Below are 16,351 nucleotides of genomic sequence, written 5' to 3'. Positions count from 1 at the left end.
TTCTTTATATTGCACATGCCAGTTGAATGATAAATTCATGTCAACCCAATCAGTCTTAGGTGTGATGTGGGTGAATATATTTTCATTGGTTTTGTATTGTTCAGCTTATCTCCATGTAAATTATGCCTCATTGTTATTTAGAGAACATATATTATAATTAATTTAACATCCTATAGGTTCATAAGCAGGTAAACAGTAATGAGTCAGACACTATCTTTCTCACCGTGTCGCTAACCAGGCTAAAGAATAATTCAGGGTGTTTTACCTGGTTAATTCAGTTTTTGTGCCAGGAGTGCTGGGGTGGCTAGTAGAACCTCTTCCAAAGTTCTGTGCATAATATAAGGCAATCACACACCAAATTACAACTATGTATTATTGCTTATCATTTTCTTGCCTGCACCCTACCTCTACATAGGCTGATAAGATCTGCCAACCTCTAGGAAACTAAATACTTCACATATGTTTAGTGTATTACCTTGGTTACTGGCCATTTTCCTAGAGTTTGGGGAGCTGCTTGGCGGTGTTGTGCCAGGTTGGAGGGAGGGTTTCTGGCTGCAGGACTCTAGAGTCAGTAACAGAAGAAAGTCAGTCCCAAGATGGGGGAAGACTGGCACAGAACTGACAGCATGCCAGAGGTGGGAGATAGGGACTGTGAAGAACAAGAATTGGGTTGGGAACATAAACTCTTTGGCTCAAGGGGGTGAGCAAGGAGGTAACGGCAAGGGAGATGAAGCAGGGAAAGAAGAAAGACTCTTTAGTGGATGGAGAGGGAGGAAACAGAAGGGGTTGTTAGCAGGATTTTGCTCACTTTTGATCCCTCAGTAAGGTGCACTAATGACAAGTGTGTTCTCAGGGTTATATTAGATTATTAAACACCATTTTCTCTCCACATAAGCAGAGATCTTAACTGAATGAAAACAGAACTTGTACTAATAGATGCTGCTAGGATATACATTTAAAAAAAATCCCATTCTGTCTGTGTTACTAGTAGCACCTCATTTGTTTCTGGCTGAAAAAATTGTAACTAATTTGTCTTCCATTCTAAATGTTGTTTTAAATTTGTCACTTTAAATGGTTGGAAAGAGGAACCAAACTACCCTGTTCCTAGAATTTATTTAAATAACATTAAAAGGATTGAGCCAGCTCCCTTGAAGTCCATGGCAGAATGCTAATTAACTTCAGAGGGGGCACAAACTAATATCAAACTAATAAAAGGCACCTTTTCCTTAAATAGCTTAGTCTTTGAGCCTGTTCCTGCTTGCCTTACTGACATGGATGACTTCAACAAGACCAGTGACACAAGCAAAGCACTGTTTGGCCCTAAAATGGCACAAATGGGGAAGACATGGGACAACACAGCATGTTAAAAACCGGAAAGGCTCATGACATTACACCAGGAAAAGCAGTGTTACTTCTTGATTCTCTAGGAAGGAACACTGTGCTGCACTGTTTGCGTGAGAAATGCTGCCAGCGGATGGCACACATAACTTTTCAATTTTTTTTTTCCTTTAAAATAGAAATATTTATATTGAAGTTATTTATTTATTTAATTTTAAGCAGTATCTAAATTACTATGCATCTTACTAATGCAGGATAAGACTGGTTGTTTTTTCCCCAATCTCCTTTTAACATACCTGTTGATAGCACCTTTCTTCTCACAGTAAGATTCACTTGCCCATTTCGGGCTGCATTATGCATGAGATCAATCACATATCGGTGGGTTTTGCCAGCTACTGGAATCCCATCTACATACACTAACTCATCACCAGGATGTAGACGACCATCTCTGTCTGCAGAGCCCATTGAAATTACAGCTCCAATCAGAATCTATACAGTAAAAAGAAAAAAAAAGAAAAAAAAACAACACAGGAAGGTTAAATACGTATTCTGGCTGAGATTTTGCTGGCAGTTCATCTTACTTTTACTTTTCTGTTTAAATTCATGCTTTCATGTGGTATAGGGAAACAGTGTGAAAACAAAGGCCATGGTCACTCATCATGATCCATTAAAAATGTCATTCTATTTGTCTAAAAAATGAGAACTACAAGAAACCTGAGAGTTCTAGTCTTGTAACATTTACATCAAAACTGTATCTCAAAAAGTAATATATTACTTCAGTCACAAGTGATTGGGTTAGTAGTGGTTATAGCATAAAGTACTAAAACCTGTGGTCTGTAGGAGATCTGACTAGATGAACACAATGAGCCTTTGGGCCTTAAAATACGAAAACTTGAGTACTGCCCACCCAAGTTTCCTGACTGCTCTGCAGTATAAAACAGCTGTTATGTTTTACCTGAAAGGTGATTAGTGATGTGTCAAATAGTCCCTGGAAACACTTTGCACCTGCTTTAGGGTTCTTTAAGAAAAAAGATCCTGAGCAACTGCTATTGCTGATAATAAACTTTGTTAAAGAATGAGCTGACTGACAAGAAAAAGAGGAGAAATGTTAGATACTTCTGTGTGGATGGTATATTTAGATCATGGACATGATTAAATATGTATTTAAATGTAACCCTGTAAACCCAATGAAAAAGGAATGTTTAAAAGACTCTAATGACTTTTTTTGCAGATATATTTTTTCCAGATGCATCTTTCCATGATGCATTTATTTCAGGGGGAAAAAAATCTTCCAGACTTTCTTTCTTGTTTCAATTTGGGGTAAGCACTGCATGATGACCAAAAAAAAAGGAAAAGTAGCCAGGGGAGGGGAGTAGAGCTGCTCAGGAATTAGCATAGCCCAAAGCTGTATTAATGTCTGAGCAATGCTTCTCCTGCACTCAAATTTAATAGCACCCATTGGGGGACCTATAATTGTGGCTCCTCTGGAGATACTATGCAGACAGGCACCCATAGGAGACTTTCAAGGGCTAGGTTGTGGGTCAGATTCATACAGTAAGTATTTCCACAGCAGTGACCTTGAACTCTGACAACCATTCAAAGTTCTGCAGGGTCTGAGAAGGCAAACCTCCCACAAGAAAAAAAAAAGTATTCGAAGCAAGCTTCCTATCAAGAACCTTGTAAAGTTTTCCTTCTCTCAGGTCTCCCAACAGTCCTCTTTTGTTTCCAAAATGTCGCAAAAAGAAAAAAAGTCACAGCATTTTCCTTTTTCCTACTGTTTTCAAGTTCCCTTTAAGTTGTGCCAAGCTGAGTTCCCAGAGATTTTCCTTTTAGATGTTTTTCAGCATTTTGAAGAATAGAATGAAATATCTCAAAGGTTTGGAAAGTACTTTGTGCAAAACCCAACCATAAAATATAAATTTATGCTCCTTTACTGGACAATAAAAAGCAACCCAAAGCTATGTTTAGATAGATCTCCTCTCCAAAGCATTTCAAAAGGTTTTGATTTTGTGTCTCCAGCGAGTAAGGATTTGCAGCTAATTATCCAGGAAGAAAATGTTTGTTAACTCACTATAGCTTGAAAGATTAGCATGGGAAAAACCTGTTCCTTAATTTATAATCAGAGTACTTTTCACTTACTTTATATCAGAATCCATGCTGATAAAATATCAAATAGTCTGCTCTCTTGAACCTTTAGTCTGCCAGTAGGAAGTAGAACTAGAAGTGCTATTAGTATTCATTGGCTTCATCTACACAAGACAGTGACTCCACAGTAACTAGTTACTACTACACAGAAGTGTCGTGTGGCACAAAGTGCGACGTGATGCTACTACTGTGCACTAGTAACGAGCTACTGCACAGTCAGTGTCACCTAAAAGACATTTGGTGATGCTGCTGCTGTGTAGTAACTGTGATTACTATGCAGTCATTCAGTACTTGTGTAATTACTAAATGACTGTGCAGTAATGACTGAGCAGTCAGCGTCTCGTGGAGATGTAGCCAGCTCTAAGTGATAGTCGCATACTTGCTCCCTGAAAATATTTGAGTTTCATATCTGAATTACAGTTAGGCATCATAGTGGTGGTGGCTGAGTACCTACAAATGAAAATTTTGTTACATAATAGATCTTCTTGCCTTTTGATTAAAAATAATTTTTCAACAAGTTATGATTTACTGGGTGCGTCTACATATGCATTAAGGCGTTTTTTCTAATGAGCATTAATTTTAGTACCTCCAATGTGAGGTACTAAAGAAATGTGCATTAGGCTGCCTTAATGCTGAGTAATGAAAGCACACCATTTTCAAGTAGGCTATTTTATTGCACATTAGCATCACTGCATGTTTTTTTTATGTAATGCTTTAATGCGCAGTAGTATAGGCTACTGTGTATTAAAGCGCACGTGTAGACTCACCCGCTAAATAATCATCATACATGCATAATGATTTTCAAAAGCACTAAAATAAGCAGTGACTGATAAAGTTAGGAACTGACCAGTGGCTTGACTTGTCTCTTATCCTGTCTCTGACCAGCATTACCAGATCCTCCAGCAATGTAAAAAGAAAAGACATTGTAGACAATAATAGAATAATTTTTCCATAGAAAAAGTTTTTTTTCAGACCCCTGTCCAGTTAGGAGTGTTTTAAACCCTGATGCATGAAAATTTGTATTCCTTACTTTGAAAAAAAGAGTTTTCTATCATGTTCAATACATGAACCAGCATTTTGTTTCTGTTTTTTGTCTGAAGTTGTGCTTTGAGTGGTTATATTTACTGACCTATCCATTCAGGCCTTTTTCTTGAGTATTTCCAGTTAATTTAGCATCGGGTATACTTTAAATAGTTTCTTTCAATAATTTCTTTCAGTGCCCATTCCTTCTTTTTTGCCAATATGGTATTTCATCTGTCCCTACAGAACCCATTTTCCTAGCCTTCTAGGATCTCTCTGAAGTTTCTAACAGGCTTTTTTTTAGTGTTGACTAAATAATTATTTTTTATCTGAAAACATTGCCACCCACTGTTCATATCCTTTTGGATCATTAATAAATTTAGGCCTAACCTTGCAGTAGCTTAATGACACTGCACAACTCATCTCTATTTTATAAATGTCTTTGTGCATACAAAGCAAGCGGAGCACTCCTGTTGAACAATTTCTTTCTAAATTCTGGTATCAGATGGACAATATAACCTGAAGCAAACTCTACTAGGGTCCTACTAGTGTGTTGGCACCATCATTTTTTAAAAAACTTTGTGTAAATTGCTTGTCATAAAAAGATATTGCCTCATGTTAAGAAATCCAATGCTTTCTTTAAGAAACTGAAACCACCAAGACAAAAGCCGATGAAAATTTCCTTTTGTTTTGTGTTACCAGAGCACACAGCAGGGAAGCTGAAAAACAATATTTCAAAATGCCTTGCTGCACATTTCAGTGGGAATGAAGTGATTTGCAGGTGCCTTTCCTTGTCTGAATGTGAAAAGCATGGGTAACTGCAGATGGGCTGTGCATGGGGGAGCAGGGAGTCAGTGAAGGATTGGAAATGTAAGGTTGAAATGTTTCACTTAAAATCCAAGTTGCACAGACATTATGGAAATATTAGGTTTGTCTTCTTTGCAGATGATAAGTTTGATGATGCAAACAGAAGACAGTCAACAGAGAGATTTTCATACTGTTGGAATGATGACACTTTCCTATAGATTACAGGTTAAAATTGTAAAGGCCTCTTATATTCATTGTTAGAGTGACTTTGTATTTAGGAGGTTAAGTCCTAATGAATTTCAATGAGGTTTAGTTTTCAAGGTTTTTTTTGAAAATGGGATTTAGATTCTAAAATCCCTAGGCAAGATTCAGAGTGCTTCTTTAGGCACCTAAATGGGACTTAGACAAAGTTTGGGGAACTAAATTTCAAATAACAATTCAAAATGGCATTATGCCAGCAGCCACAAAATTCATGAGAAATCCCCATGCTGGACTTCAGACTTCTCTAGTTACCTATAGTACAATCTCTGAGCATGTGCAGCAGTGAGCAGGGGAAGTGCTTAGGCAGGCCTCAGCATTATGTTCCAGCCTAAGTTCTGCTGCAATTAAAATACTGCTAGGAAGCATCTAAGCTCCACCTAAGTACCTGGAGAGACTTCCACCATCAGGAAGAATAATAATTTAGCCTAATCCACACCAACAGCATTGACTTTAGCTTGAAATGAGTGGTGGCGATGCCAACCTTTTATCCAATAATCCTGTAGCTAGAGTATTTGCTCAAGAACTAGAAGGGCACAAGTTTTAGATCCTCTTTACTCTGACAAGATTTGAATTTACAGCTCCTACTACCAAGAGAGTGCCCCAACCACCAGGCTCTGAGCCAGGCTAGACTGAGGCTCATCCATCCCTCCTTTTGAAACTGGGCCACTGGATAGCCAACAGTGCGAAAGGCTTGGGGACAGAAAGAGAACAGGAGAGGGGGAACCTGGCTCTATGGTTCCCTCTTAGCCCAGCGGTTATGGCCCTCTTTAAGGAGCAAGGAATCCTTGGGGTCTGGTATCTACTGCCAGGGTTATTTCTGTTTGTAACCAATGACTGTCCAATGTCAAATGTATAGATATGTCTCAGAGCAGGGGCCACAACCCAGGACTACCCCCTCCCACTGGAGTGCTGTAGCTAATAGACTACAGATGCAAAATTCCTTTTCCTTGTTTCTGGGACTCTTGCACTTTGAAGTTTGAGAGTATCAGCAGAATTTGGGTTTTGAGCACCTCAGTGGCCTGAGTTTTGTGCACGGCCACCTGGAGAAAGTCAGTCACCTACAGGATTAAATGGTGGCAAAATGGCATTTTGGTGCCTAGCTCCCTTTGTTCATGTCTACACTGTGGTGGCTGGGTGCTGCTGTTACCATGTCTCTCATCTTCCCACCCAACATACTCCAAAACTAGAAATATACTGAAGAGGCTATGCCAGGGTATCACTGTGGCTGGTTTTGAGACTTTTTGGCTTAGATGTGCTTGAGAGCAGCAGCTGGGGTGACTCTGGAGTGGCCTGACCCGCAGATCTCTGGGTTTGGCATGTGTGTAGCAGGTAGGTCTGCCATGTTCAGGAACGTCGGAGCTGGGGGATGACACCGTCACGGTGTAGACACGCCTTTTGTGGATGATGATGTATATGTTTCAGAATAGAGGAGTCACCATTATAATGTCCTTATTTATCAACACATATCTATATATAAATATGGGGAAATATACTAGTTTCTTAAACACAACCATATGAATTAAAATACAACTGTCTGAAATACATTTTGTTTGTATTGTTTTGACTTGATGAGATGTAAATGTTTTCTAAGAGCAGGCTTTTTTATTTTACAAAAAACCACAGCAATATGTTTTAGAATTGTATGAGTCCCCTTTTTCATGTATCCCTCTGCCTGTAAGACAATTATTCCAGTTATTCTATCATTACGTATCTCAGGAGCTTGCAAGGATGTACATCTCCCCTTCAATAATATAAAACTCCTATTTCTGTGTCTGATGGATCACAGGTTATTGGTCCTTAAACCCATTCCTGGTACATGACTAAATGTCCTGTGGCTTTGGTCAGTTTGCATTTTAGGGGAATTTCTGTAATTGGGTAGAAAAAAAAGGAAACCATCCTTCCTGGCAGGTTTATTATATTCTATTTTTTAATTTAGAAAAGATCCTTTTGAAGCTGTTCAGAGATTTGCAATGTAGAATAAATCCAGGTTAAAGTAGATTACAGCACTCAGAGCAGATGAAGTGATCAAAGGTACATGACCAAGGCAATCCATCATGTTGTTATCTCCTCTTTGAGCATGGTACATATTTTAATATGCATGTTGGAATTTTCTCAGTATATGACATATGATATGATGTTTTCTAATAGATAATACATGCGTTATTATACTGTGCCTTTAGGCTAGGGACAGATGTTACACATAAAGTGGTTTAAATGATCAGGAACCAGTTTAAACCTGTAACAGAATAGAAGTTCAGTGCACATAAACCAGTTTCAGAATGGCTGAAACTGGTTTTAAGTAAACCTGGTTGAATATAGTATCAGATTTAACTGATTTAGGTTAAACCGGTTTAAGAAACTTCTGTCCCAGACCCTTTCCTGGTTCAAGTTAAATCAGAGTCCCCCAGCATTTTGCAGCCCTGGGCTTGGCTTTGCTGTCTGCTCCAGAGAAAAGGGCTGGCCCCGCCCCTCTGTTCCCTAGCTGGAGCAGTGAGGGTTGACTCAATGGCCATCCCAGACAAATCTCTGCTGGGGTCTGGAGCCAAGGAGGGGAGATAAACTTCCCTTCCCTCAAGTACGGAGTTGCCCTGCCCTGCTTACTTAGTGCTGGCTGCAACTGTGGATTACAAATCCCAGAGGCACCTGGAAGTAGGAAGAGGAAGTGATGAATAACCCTGCAGAGTCCTGCTACTGTAAGTCTTGACTGCAAATCCCAGAGACCTCGGGGGCAGCAGGAAGAGGAAGCAAACACACAGCCCATGCTAGCTATGTGCCAGAGAGCCATGCTTTAGCACTGCCTGGCTTCTGACTTGAGCTACTGTAGATATGTGACTGCACTTCCTAAATCAAAAGTGAATGTCTGTTCATTTGCTTTTTAGTTCAATCTTTGCATCTTAGACTAAACTGCAAAGACTGAATCAATTCAGCCTCGGGCTTTTTGACTGTCTGTACTTAGCCTAACAGAACAGAAGTTCAGTGCACTTAAACTGCTTTCAAAATGGCTAGAACTGGTTTAAAATAAACCTAGATGGATGTAGTAGTTAAATGATTTAGGTCAAGCTGGTTTATGGAACTTCTGTCCCAGATCACCTCAACTTAACTCACAGTCCTCCAGCATCCCAGGATGCTGTCCAGCCCTGGGCCGTGTTCTCTGCTCCAGCAGAGCAGGGTGGCCCTACCCCCAGCTTTAAGATCCCTGGCAGCCTGGAGCCTGACAGATTCCCCTGGCCCTGCCATCTCCTCCACCAGGGGAATTGGCCTGGCTTCCAGCTGGGGTAGGGGGAGTAAACCCCCAACTGCAGGCTTCCCTGTATGCTGGGCACAGTTTGGCTGGGGGTCTGGAGCAAGGGGGGCCCACCAGCTGAGGAAGTGGTGTGGCTGGGTGATTGCCCTGGCTCCCAGCTTTGGTGGGGGTAGTAAAAAAAAACCCCATTGTGGGCTCCCCCACCATTGCCTGGCACAGCCTAGCTGGGGGTCTGGAATAGTGGGAGGGAAGGCAGCCATTCCCCCCACCCTAAATCCCCTCCTCAGCCTGCCTGCTGGCCAGGGAGAGGACATGGCTGGGTCATTGTGCAAGCTCCCAGTTCCTGGCTCAGGCGGGGGGAGTAAAGCTCCCACTTCAGGCTCCCCTCCACTCTGCACCAGGCACAGCCCAGCTGGGGGTCCAGAGCCAGGTAGAGTGGGGAAGTTTCCCTCTGCCAACTCCCTCCTAAGATGGGCCCATCAGCCTGGGAGGGGGTATAGCTGGGTTATCACCTCCATGATTGCCTTGGCTCCAAGACTAGGGGGGAGTAAAGCCCCCACTGCAGGATTCCTCACAGCCGGGAGCTGTGGCGATCACCCGGCCATGCCCCCTCCCACTTGGCTGGTAGGCCAGCTGAGGAGGAAGTGTGGGGTAGGAGGGCCCTCCCACTTGGCTCTGGACCCCCAGCCAGGCTGTGGTCCACATGAGGGAGAAGCCTGCTGTGGAAGCCATTTTACCTTCCACCCCCCACAGTGGGGGCTTTACTCCCCTTGCCCAAGCCGGAAGCTGGGGTCATCGCCCAGCCACTCCCCCTCCGTGGCCAACAGGTGGGCTGAGGAAGGAATGGAAGGGGTAAAAATGGCCTCAACTGCAGGCTTCCCCTGTGTCCAGCACCCAGCACAGCCCACCTTGGGGCCCAGAGCTGGTGATAGGGGTGTTTCCCACCCCCCACCCACTCCCTCCCCAGCTGGCCAGCTGGCCAAGGAGAGGGTATAGCCAGGTGATTGGCTCAGCTTCAGCTCTGGGTGAGGGGCGGTGGGGGAAGAGAGGGAGAAACATCCTGCTTGGGGCTTCCCTCTTCCCCCTTTACCCTCACACTGGGGAGACCCCAGCTGAGGGTCTGGTGCAGGGTGGAGGGGTTCCCTCTACACCCCCTCCTCAGTTGGTTCAGACTGAAGAGGGGGCACTGCTAAGGGAACCAGCTCAGAGCATGGAGGAGAAAGAGAGAAATGCTTCACTGGGGGCTTCACCCCTCCCTCTTCCCCGGTACCAGGGAGACCCTGGCTAGGGGTCCAGTCGGGGGTGGGGGGTTTCCTCCCATGGCCCCTCCTCAGCTGGCTGGAGGCTGAAGAGGGAGCATGGCTGGGGAAATCACTTGTCTCCTGGCTCTCTACAGTGGCTAGCAGGCTGGCAGGCGTGCTCTAGTGCACACCCCAGCATGGACCACTGCAGGGATCTGGCTGCATTTCAGGTTTGAAAAGTGAACATCAGTTCACTTTCTTCTTGGTTCAATCTAGGCAGTTTACAGAAACCTACAAAGATTGAATCAATTCAGACTTGAGCTTTTTGAGTATCTGTACTTAGCTTTAAAGAAAATTTTCACTGGTTCTAGTGAGGAAAGGATTTCACTGTGCTGCATAACATTTCAGTACATCTCAAGTAAGTATTTCCCAAAATGAATGATGTTGTTAACAATGGTATTCACTCATGCATGCACTTTCAAAATTAGAATCTGAATCTCTTGGTTAAACTTAGTACTTGATCTCTGCATGTCAATAATTAAAAGACGCCAGCTAATATTCACTCCCCAACAAGGTGAGGAGTGCGCTCTTCTTAAATTCATATGTACTGATTTGCAGAGACACGGTTTAGATGGAGATGCTGACAAGTTGAGAAACCTGTCTTTTTCAATGGATGAACAAGAAAATGTTATTTCTGCTAAGAGTCCTAGGGACCCATCCCTTTATGATTATCATATAAAGTGATAGTTTTCCGACATTTACAAAAATATTTAAGTTATAAAATGGAAAGTCATGAAAAAATAACTCACAGGCTGTCCAGGTTCATCTCCTCCCAGGATTCTGAAGCCAAACCCAGACTCCATCCTCCGAAGGTGAACATCCAGCTCTTTGTAATCTGGACCTGGTTTAAAAGGGAATACCAGTGAATAATATGTTTGTATTTTCCCTTGAATAACCCTGTGATTTGTGTATTGAAAATGATTAATGAGTCCTGTTATAGCTGGTGAAAACTGTAATGAAACATAGTACATTGCACCCAGACAAAGAGAAGACACAGGCACTTGAATATGAGGCTATATCAGAAGATGATGACATGTAGTAAAGTACACTGACCCCAAACTAGAAAGCTGTCACACGTGACTAGTATGAGAAAAAATCTGTTCAAGCTACAAGGCCTGGTATGCTGCCTTCTTCCTATAACTGCCTTTGCATTGTGTTTTGTTGGTGGGCACACTGGCCGTGTCTACGAATGTAGCAGATTGTGCAGTTGTTACTGCACAGTCATTTAGTACTTGCATGAGCAAGTACTGAAAGGAAAAACTGTGCAGTAACCGGCGTTACTGCACAGTACCATTGCCACATGGTTTTTGCCTGATGCTACTATGCAGTAACTTGTTACTATTATGCAGTATTGCTACCACACGGTTAGTGCCCGGCAACACTACTGTGTGGTAGCAACAAGCTATGGCGCTGTAGCTCATTGCTGTGGCACCATGGCATCTCGTGTAGATGTGCCCAGTGAAGCCCTTTACTTTGTAACTTCATTATAATTCATTAGAACAATAATCTTCAGTGGGAGCTAGACACACATGAAAAATTATCAGATCCAACTACAAACCAATAGTTAAATAACCCTTACAGAAAAATAATATTTTGTCCTATGCATGGATATAAAATAGTACAGTGTTTGATACATTTAATAAAGAATTTCATTCTTTATTCAATAATACATTGAATAAAGAATTTCAAGGAAAGCTGTCAAAACCCTAAAATTTTGGGGTTTAAATGGAATGCTAAGAAAAACGTTAACTTAAACACTTCTATGCTGTTTCAATTAAAGCCTCAATGGCTTTATAAATCATTAAAATTCTGCTTTCAGATGACTATAACTTGGCTATAAAAATATGTTCTGTGCTAGAACTTGTCATACAAGCTTCTAGCTGAAGAACACTTTGCATTTTTTAAATGAAACTCTTAGAGAAATAGCTTATTTTAAAGTTAGTGATGTACTGGGTAAAAAAAAAAATACTAATTTAGAGTTTCAGGCTTTCATGCACTCATCATTTTAAAGAAAATACAGTAAAATAGTGAGCACTCAAGGGACTGACTAAGATCGGCTGCTTTAACAAAGATGGTCATCTAGTCAATATATTGGAAATAAAGTGTGACGCTTACCAAAAACAGGGGTCTCCTGAACACATTTAATTATAGTCCATAAGTTGGGATAATGCTTTTCAGCATTTTCAAGCCTGTTACATCATGGACTTCCAGATTCATACTGTTTGAGTTCTTTATTGGTCAAAAGTGGTTTTGCACTCTAACTTTATTTCCCCCCACAAATTGTAACTTGTCAAATTCTATATTGTGCCTTCAGGAAGTGGAGCTTTAGGTGAAGTAGGTTAAAGATAGTTGATCTGAAGATTCCTGGGTACTAATAGTTACAGGATCCCATAATGGGCTCTCTTTGGACTATGGCACCACTCCAAATCTTCATAGCATCACATGGAGCAGGCCTTAGCCTTGCCCCAATGCACTCATCTTCCCCCAAACCAGAGCTCTCAAGGGGCATATGAGGTTACACATGTTGGTGCTATAGTACAACTGTGCTGGATAAATTCTCACCAGACCATTAGGGCATATTAAAGGGCCCTCTACACTGTTGGAATAGTTCATTGGGATATTTTTGGGAGACAGAGACTGTTCCAAGAAATATTAAGAGGGACACTTGTTGCAAATGAGAAGAAAGAGCTTCAACAATGTATGAAAACAGTTGGCATCATGGTCCATTGTGGGTCTGATCCTAACCCTTGAAGTCAATGAGAGATGTTAACAGTCTTAGTATCAGATCCCTAAGGAGTCAGTCTTTTGACTGAAGGACACATAAGGATCCCTGTATTTGCATGAGTTCATACTTATGGAAAGAGCAGGGCTTAACTGTCTACTGATCCCCACTGTCTCCTAATTAACTAATAATTTCCCATGTGACATTCATCAAATGCTTAACTGAAGTCTAGGCATAATAGATCTACCACATTTCCCTTGTTTAGAAATATCAGGGTTTTTTTTTAACCAAAAAGAAATATCAGATTACTGTAGCAATCCTGATTTGGTAGATTTGAGAAATTCTTCTTATCAAACTTGTATTTTGATATCCCAGTCCTTTCAATATTTTGCTGTGTTGATTTTCTGCCCATCTTCCTTCTTTGGTATAATTTTAGTGCCTGCTCTTAAGATTCACGCTTTGAGCATGGGTTTTTCTGTGAGGGATTGTTACTTATGCCAAATTTTGGCATTTTCCCTGATGCAAATAGTAATTTCTTTTCATAGTCAAAGACAAAATGTATTTACTTAGAATAAAGTAATACTATTATGCCCTAAGGTCTACTAAACCCTGAATATAAGTATATATTCATTATAGAAAATGCAATTTAGTAAACTAGGTTAACACCTTGCAATCTACCACAAATAAGTAAAAATGGGTAGTTCTTTGCTACAGGAGCAAGGCAGAGACTGAAATATGACAGCTTGCTTCCTGAAGCAACATTTTGCTCAAAGCCAACTTGTCTTAGTTAGGTGATGCATTCCTTTCTCTCCCTTTATGTGGAACTCTAAGTAGCTGCTTCATTGCAATTATTTCTCTGTGAATGAATTGATACGGGTAGCCTGAACAGGGGAATGAGAATGTGTCTTATACACCCTTACTTTACTGCAACTAACTGTTGGTAGTATGTTATAAAGGTTCAGTGGGAGTAAACTTTTAATAGAATATTTAGCCAGAAAAAAACAAAATTAACCAGTTGCCAAAATCTTAAACTGTCCCTGTGATTATGAGAATTAAATGAGACAAACAGCAATCTCATCACAACACAGTAAAGGTGCTACAGAAAAATGGGACATTCTGACTGGTGGTTCCTTATGAAATGGAAGTGTGTTTTATAATACAAATATTGCACTTCGGTGTATTGTTAGTGATCAGAGAGATCTCATACATGCAAAGGTGATTATGATCTTTCAGTTTATTTTTTGGTATTGTATTCATTCAAATCCCGAGGTGCATTTCAGATTGATAAATGCGTACACATTTTTTTTAAGGCATGAAACTAGAAGAGACGCTGTGTTACAGAAAATGATTGGTTCTTTTATGGATGATTCAATTCCTACAAATGCAAAGAAAGAATTTTAAATTAACCATGTAACTGGGTTAACTTTCTACATGGGATGATGCTGTAAAAACTGCCTTCAGGTTTTTTCTTAAATCTCTTCTACCTCTTAGTTAAAACAGGAACACGTAGTGTTATCATTAAGAAGTCTGTAGTTTTACAGTGTTTATTAAGTTCTCCTGGTATGAGTAAACATGATCGATCTGAAGATGATAGAAAAAAGGTCTACATGACAGTTAGAGGACAAGTCAGGAACTTACAAATTATTCTTATGAATCATGGTTAATGTAAATACGCAACACTTTTATTGTAGAGTTTCAGGTGTTCTTGAAAAATACAAAAAAGATTGAAAACGAGTTATGAACCAAGTCATCTGACATTAGTGGATTTTTTTCTAAAATGCAATCAATTTTGTTTTTTTCTACATATGCAAAGGAAGAACCTAGTAAATAGGGGCTGCAGTACAGAAAATAGCAGAGCTAAAAAGGAAATCTGTATCCTCTGGAGTTAGTTCAAATGTCTATATAAAGGGAAATGTGTAATCAATCTCTAAGCCCCAAAAGGTGTGGGAAAACAACCTAAATCCCTATTTCTGCAATTATTTAAGCACACAAGTTAAGTAACTTACATGTGTAAGCAACATTTACTTTAACAACATGAGACTTCAGGAAATTGAACCAATTCTTTCTAAAATCTTGACATTTAAAAAAATGGGTGCTGGTTAAAATGCTGAGAAAGTTCTGATATTTATTTATTTATTTTGGAGAAAGAGAAATGTTTAGGGATGAAAGAAACCTTTGCATCTGTGTAACCCTTTCTTTCTGTCACGGCAAAGTTGACTTTGCATTACCTGCAAATATATTCAGTTAGGACCAGATCCTATTCCATCTCTTTAGTGTTGCTAGCCCAGAAAGTACAAGTCTGAACTCAGGAGTATAATCCTATTCTGCCAAGGAAGAGTGAAGTCTTGTGTGTCCATACTGGCTATTCCTTCCTATGGAAATGCATAGTTCATTCAGGGGATGGGAAGCTTCGTATGACTGTAGAGATGATCCTGTTCTGCCCAGAAGGGCACGTGGCTCTCCCTTTCTTTCAGTGGGACACTGCTTCTGTCAGGTGGGGATTTAACTTGTTAAGAGGGTACTGCCTTTTTGAGCTCCAGTCCAGTCTGAGAACCGGTGTTTACCTGAACCATTAAGTTTCACTGACAAATAGCAGCATAGACTTCAATGTAAATTAAAAGGGAGAAGAGACATCCCACTTTTCTCTATTTGCCTAGTGGTTAGGGCATGCATCCAGGAAGTAGGAGACTTGGGTTTTAGCCCCTCCTCAGCCAGAGCAGTTTTGAACTCGCATCTCCCACTTTTCAGAAAGTGCCTGAACCACTAGGTAGGGGTCAGCAATGTTTTTGGGCAGAGTGCAAAAAAACACCCACAACCTTGACCTGTAAGATGTTGGTGTGATGGGGTGGATGGTGGGGGAGCCGGGAGGGGCCTGATCCTTGTTGTGGCAGTGTAGCTGCAGTCCCTTCCCTGCTGTCTGCCCTGAAGCATGTGTGCCAAGTAAAATGCTCTAGCATGCGTTGCCTACTCCTGCCCTAGACTATAGGCTATGCAGGGCACTTCTTCTGTTGAAGGAATATAAAAGCTGTGAAAGTCATGAAAAGCCGGGAAGCAAGTAAGAGTGAACCCGACACTACAACCTCACATTTGTGAGAGCCCGGCAGGGCAAATTATGCTGAGGGGAAACCAGTACGGGTTTGTGGCGGGCAGATCGTGCCTGACCAACCTAGTCTCTTTCTATGACCAGGTTACGAAACGCCTGGACACAGGAGGAGGGGTGGATGTCGTATACTTAGACTTCAGGAAGGCCTTCGATACGGTATCCCACCCCATACTGGTGAACAAGTTAAGAGGCTGTGATGTGAATGACTGCACAGTCCGGTGGGTGGCGAATTGGCTAGAGGGTCGCACCCAAAGAGTCGTGGTAGATGGGTCGGTCTCGACCTGGAAGGGTGTGGGCAGTGGGGTCCTTGGACCGATACTCTTTAATGTCTTCATCAGCGACTTGGACGAGGGAGTCAAATGTACTCTGTCCAAGTTTGCAGATGACACAAAGCTATGGGGAGAAGTGGA

At 41.3% G+C, this 16,351-nt stretch overlaps 1 protein-coding gene across 1 annotated transcript in view; it reads right to left on the bottom strand.

Moving 5' to 3' along the window:
- The window catches only part of MAGI2 (membrane associated guanylate kinase, WW and PDZ domain containing 2), a 1,249,850-nt gene that overhangs the window by 98,180 nt on the left and 1,135,319 nt on the right, over positions 1 to 16,351 (bottom strand). Inside the window, exons 14-15 of the mRNA XM_019487511.2 lie at positions 10,866 to 10,957; positions 1,635 to 1,827 (exon numbers count right to left, since the gene is read on the bottom strand). Coding sequence (XP_019343056.1) covers positions 1,635 to 1,827; positions 10,866 to 10,957 — 285 coding nt within the window. The remainder of the gene's footprint in view (positions 1 to 1,634; positions 1,828 to 10,865; positions 10,958 to 16,351) is intronic.

Source organism: Alligator mississippiensis, chromosome 4 (genome assembly GCF_030867095.1).
Source record: "Alligator mississippiensis isolate rAllMis1 chromosome 4, rAllMis1, whole genome shotgun sequence".
NCBI classification, from domain to species: domain Eukaryota; kingdom Metazoa; phylum Chordata; order Crocodylia; family Alligatoridae; genus Alligator; species Alligator mississippiensis.
The sequence above is the reverse complement of the archived record's forward strand: the minus strand, read 5'-3'. Positions and strand labels throughout refer to the sequence as shown.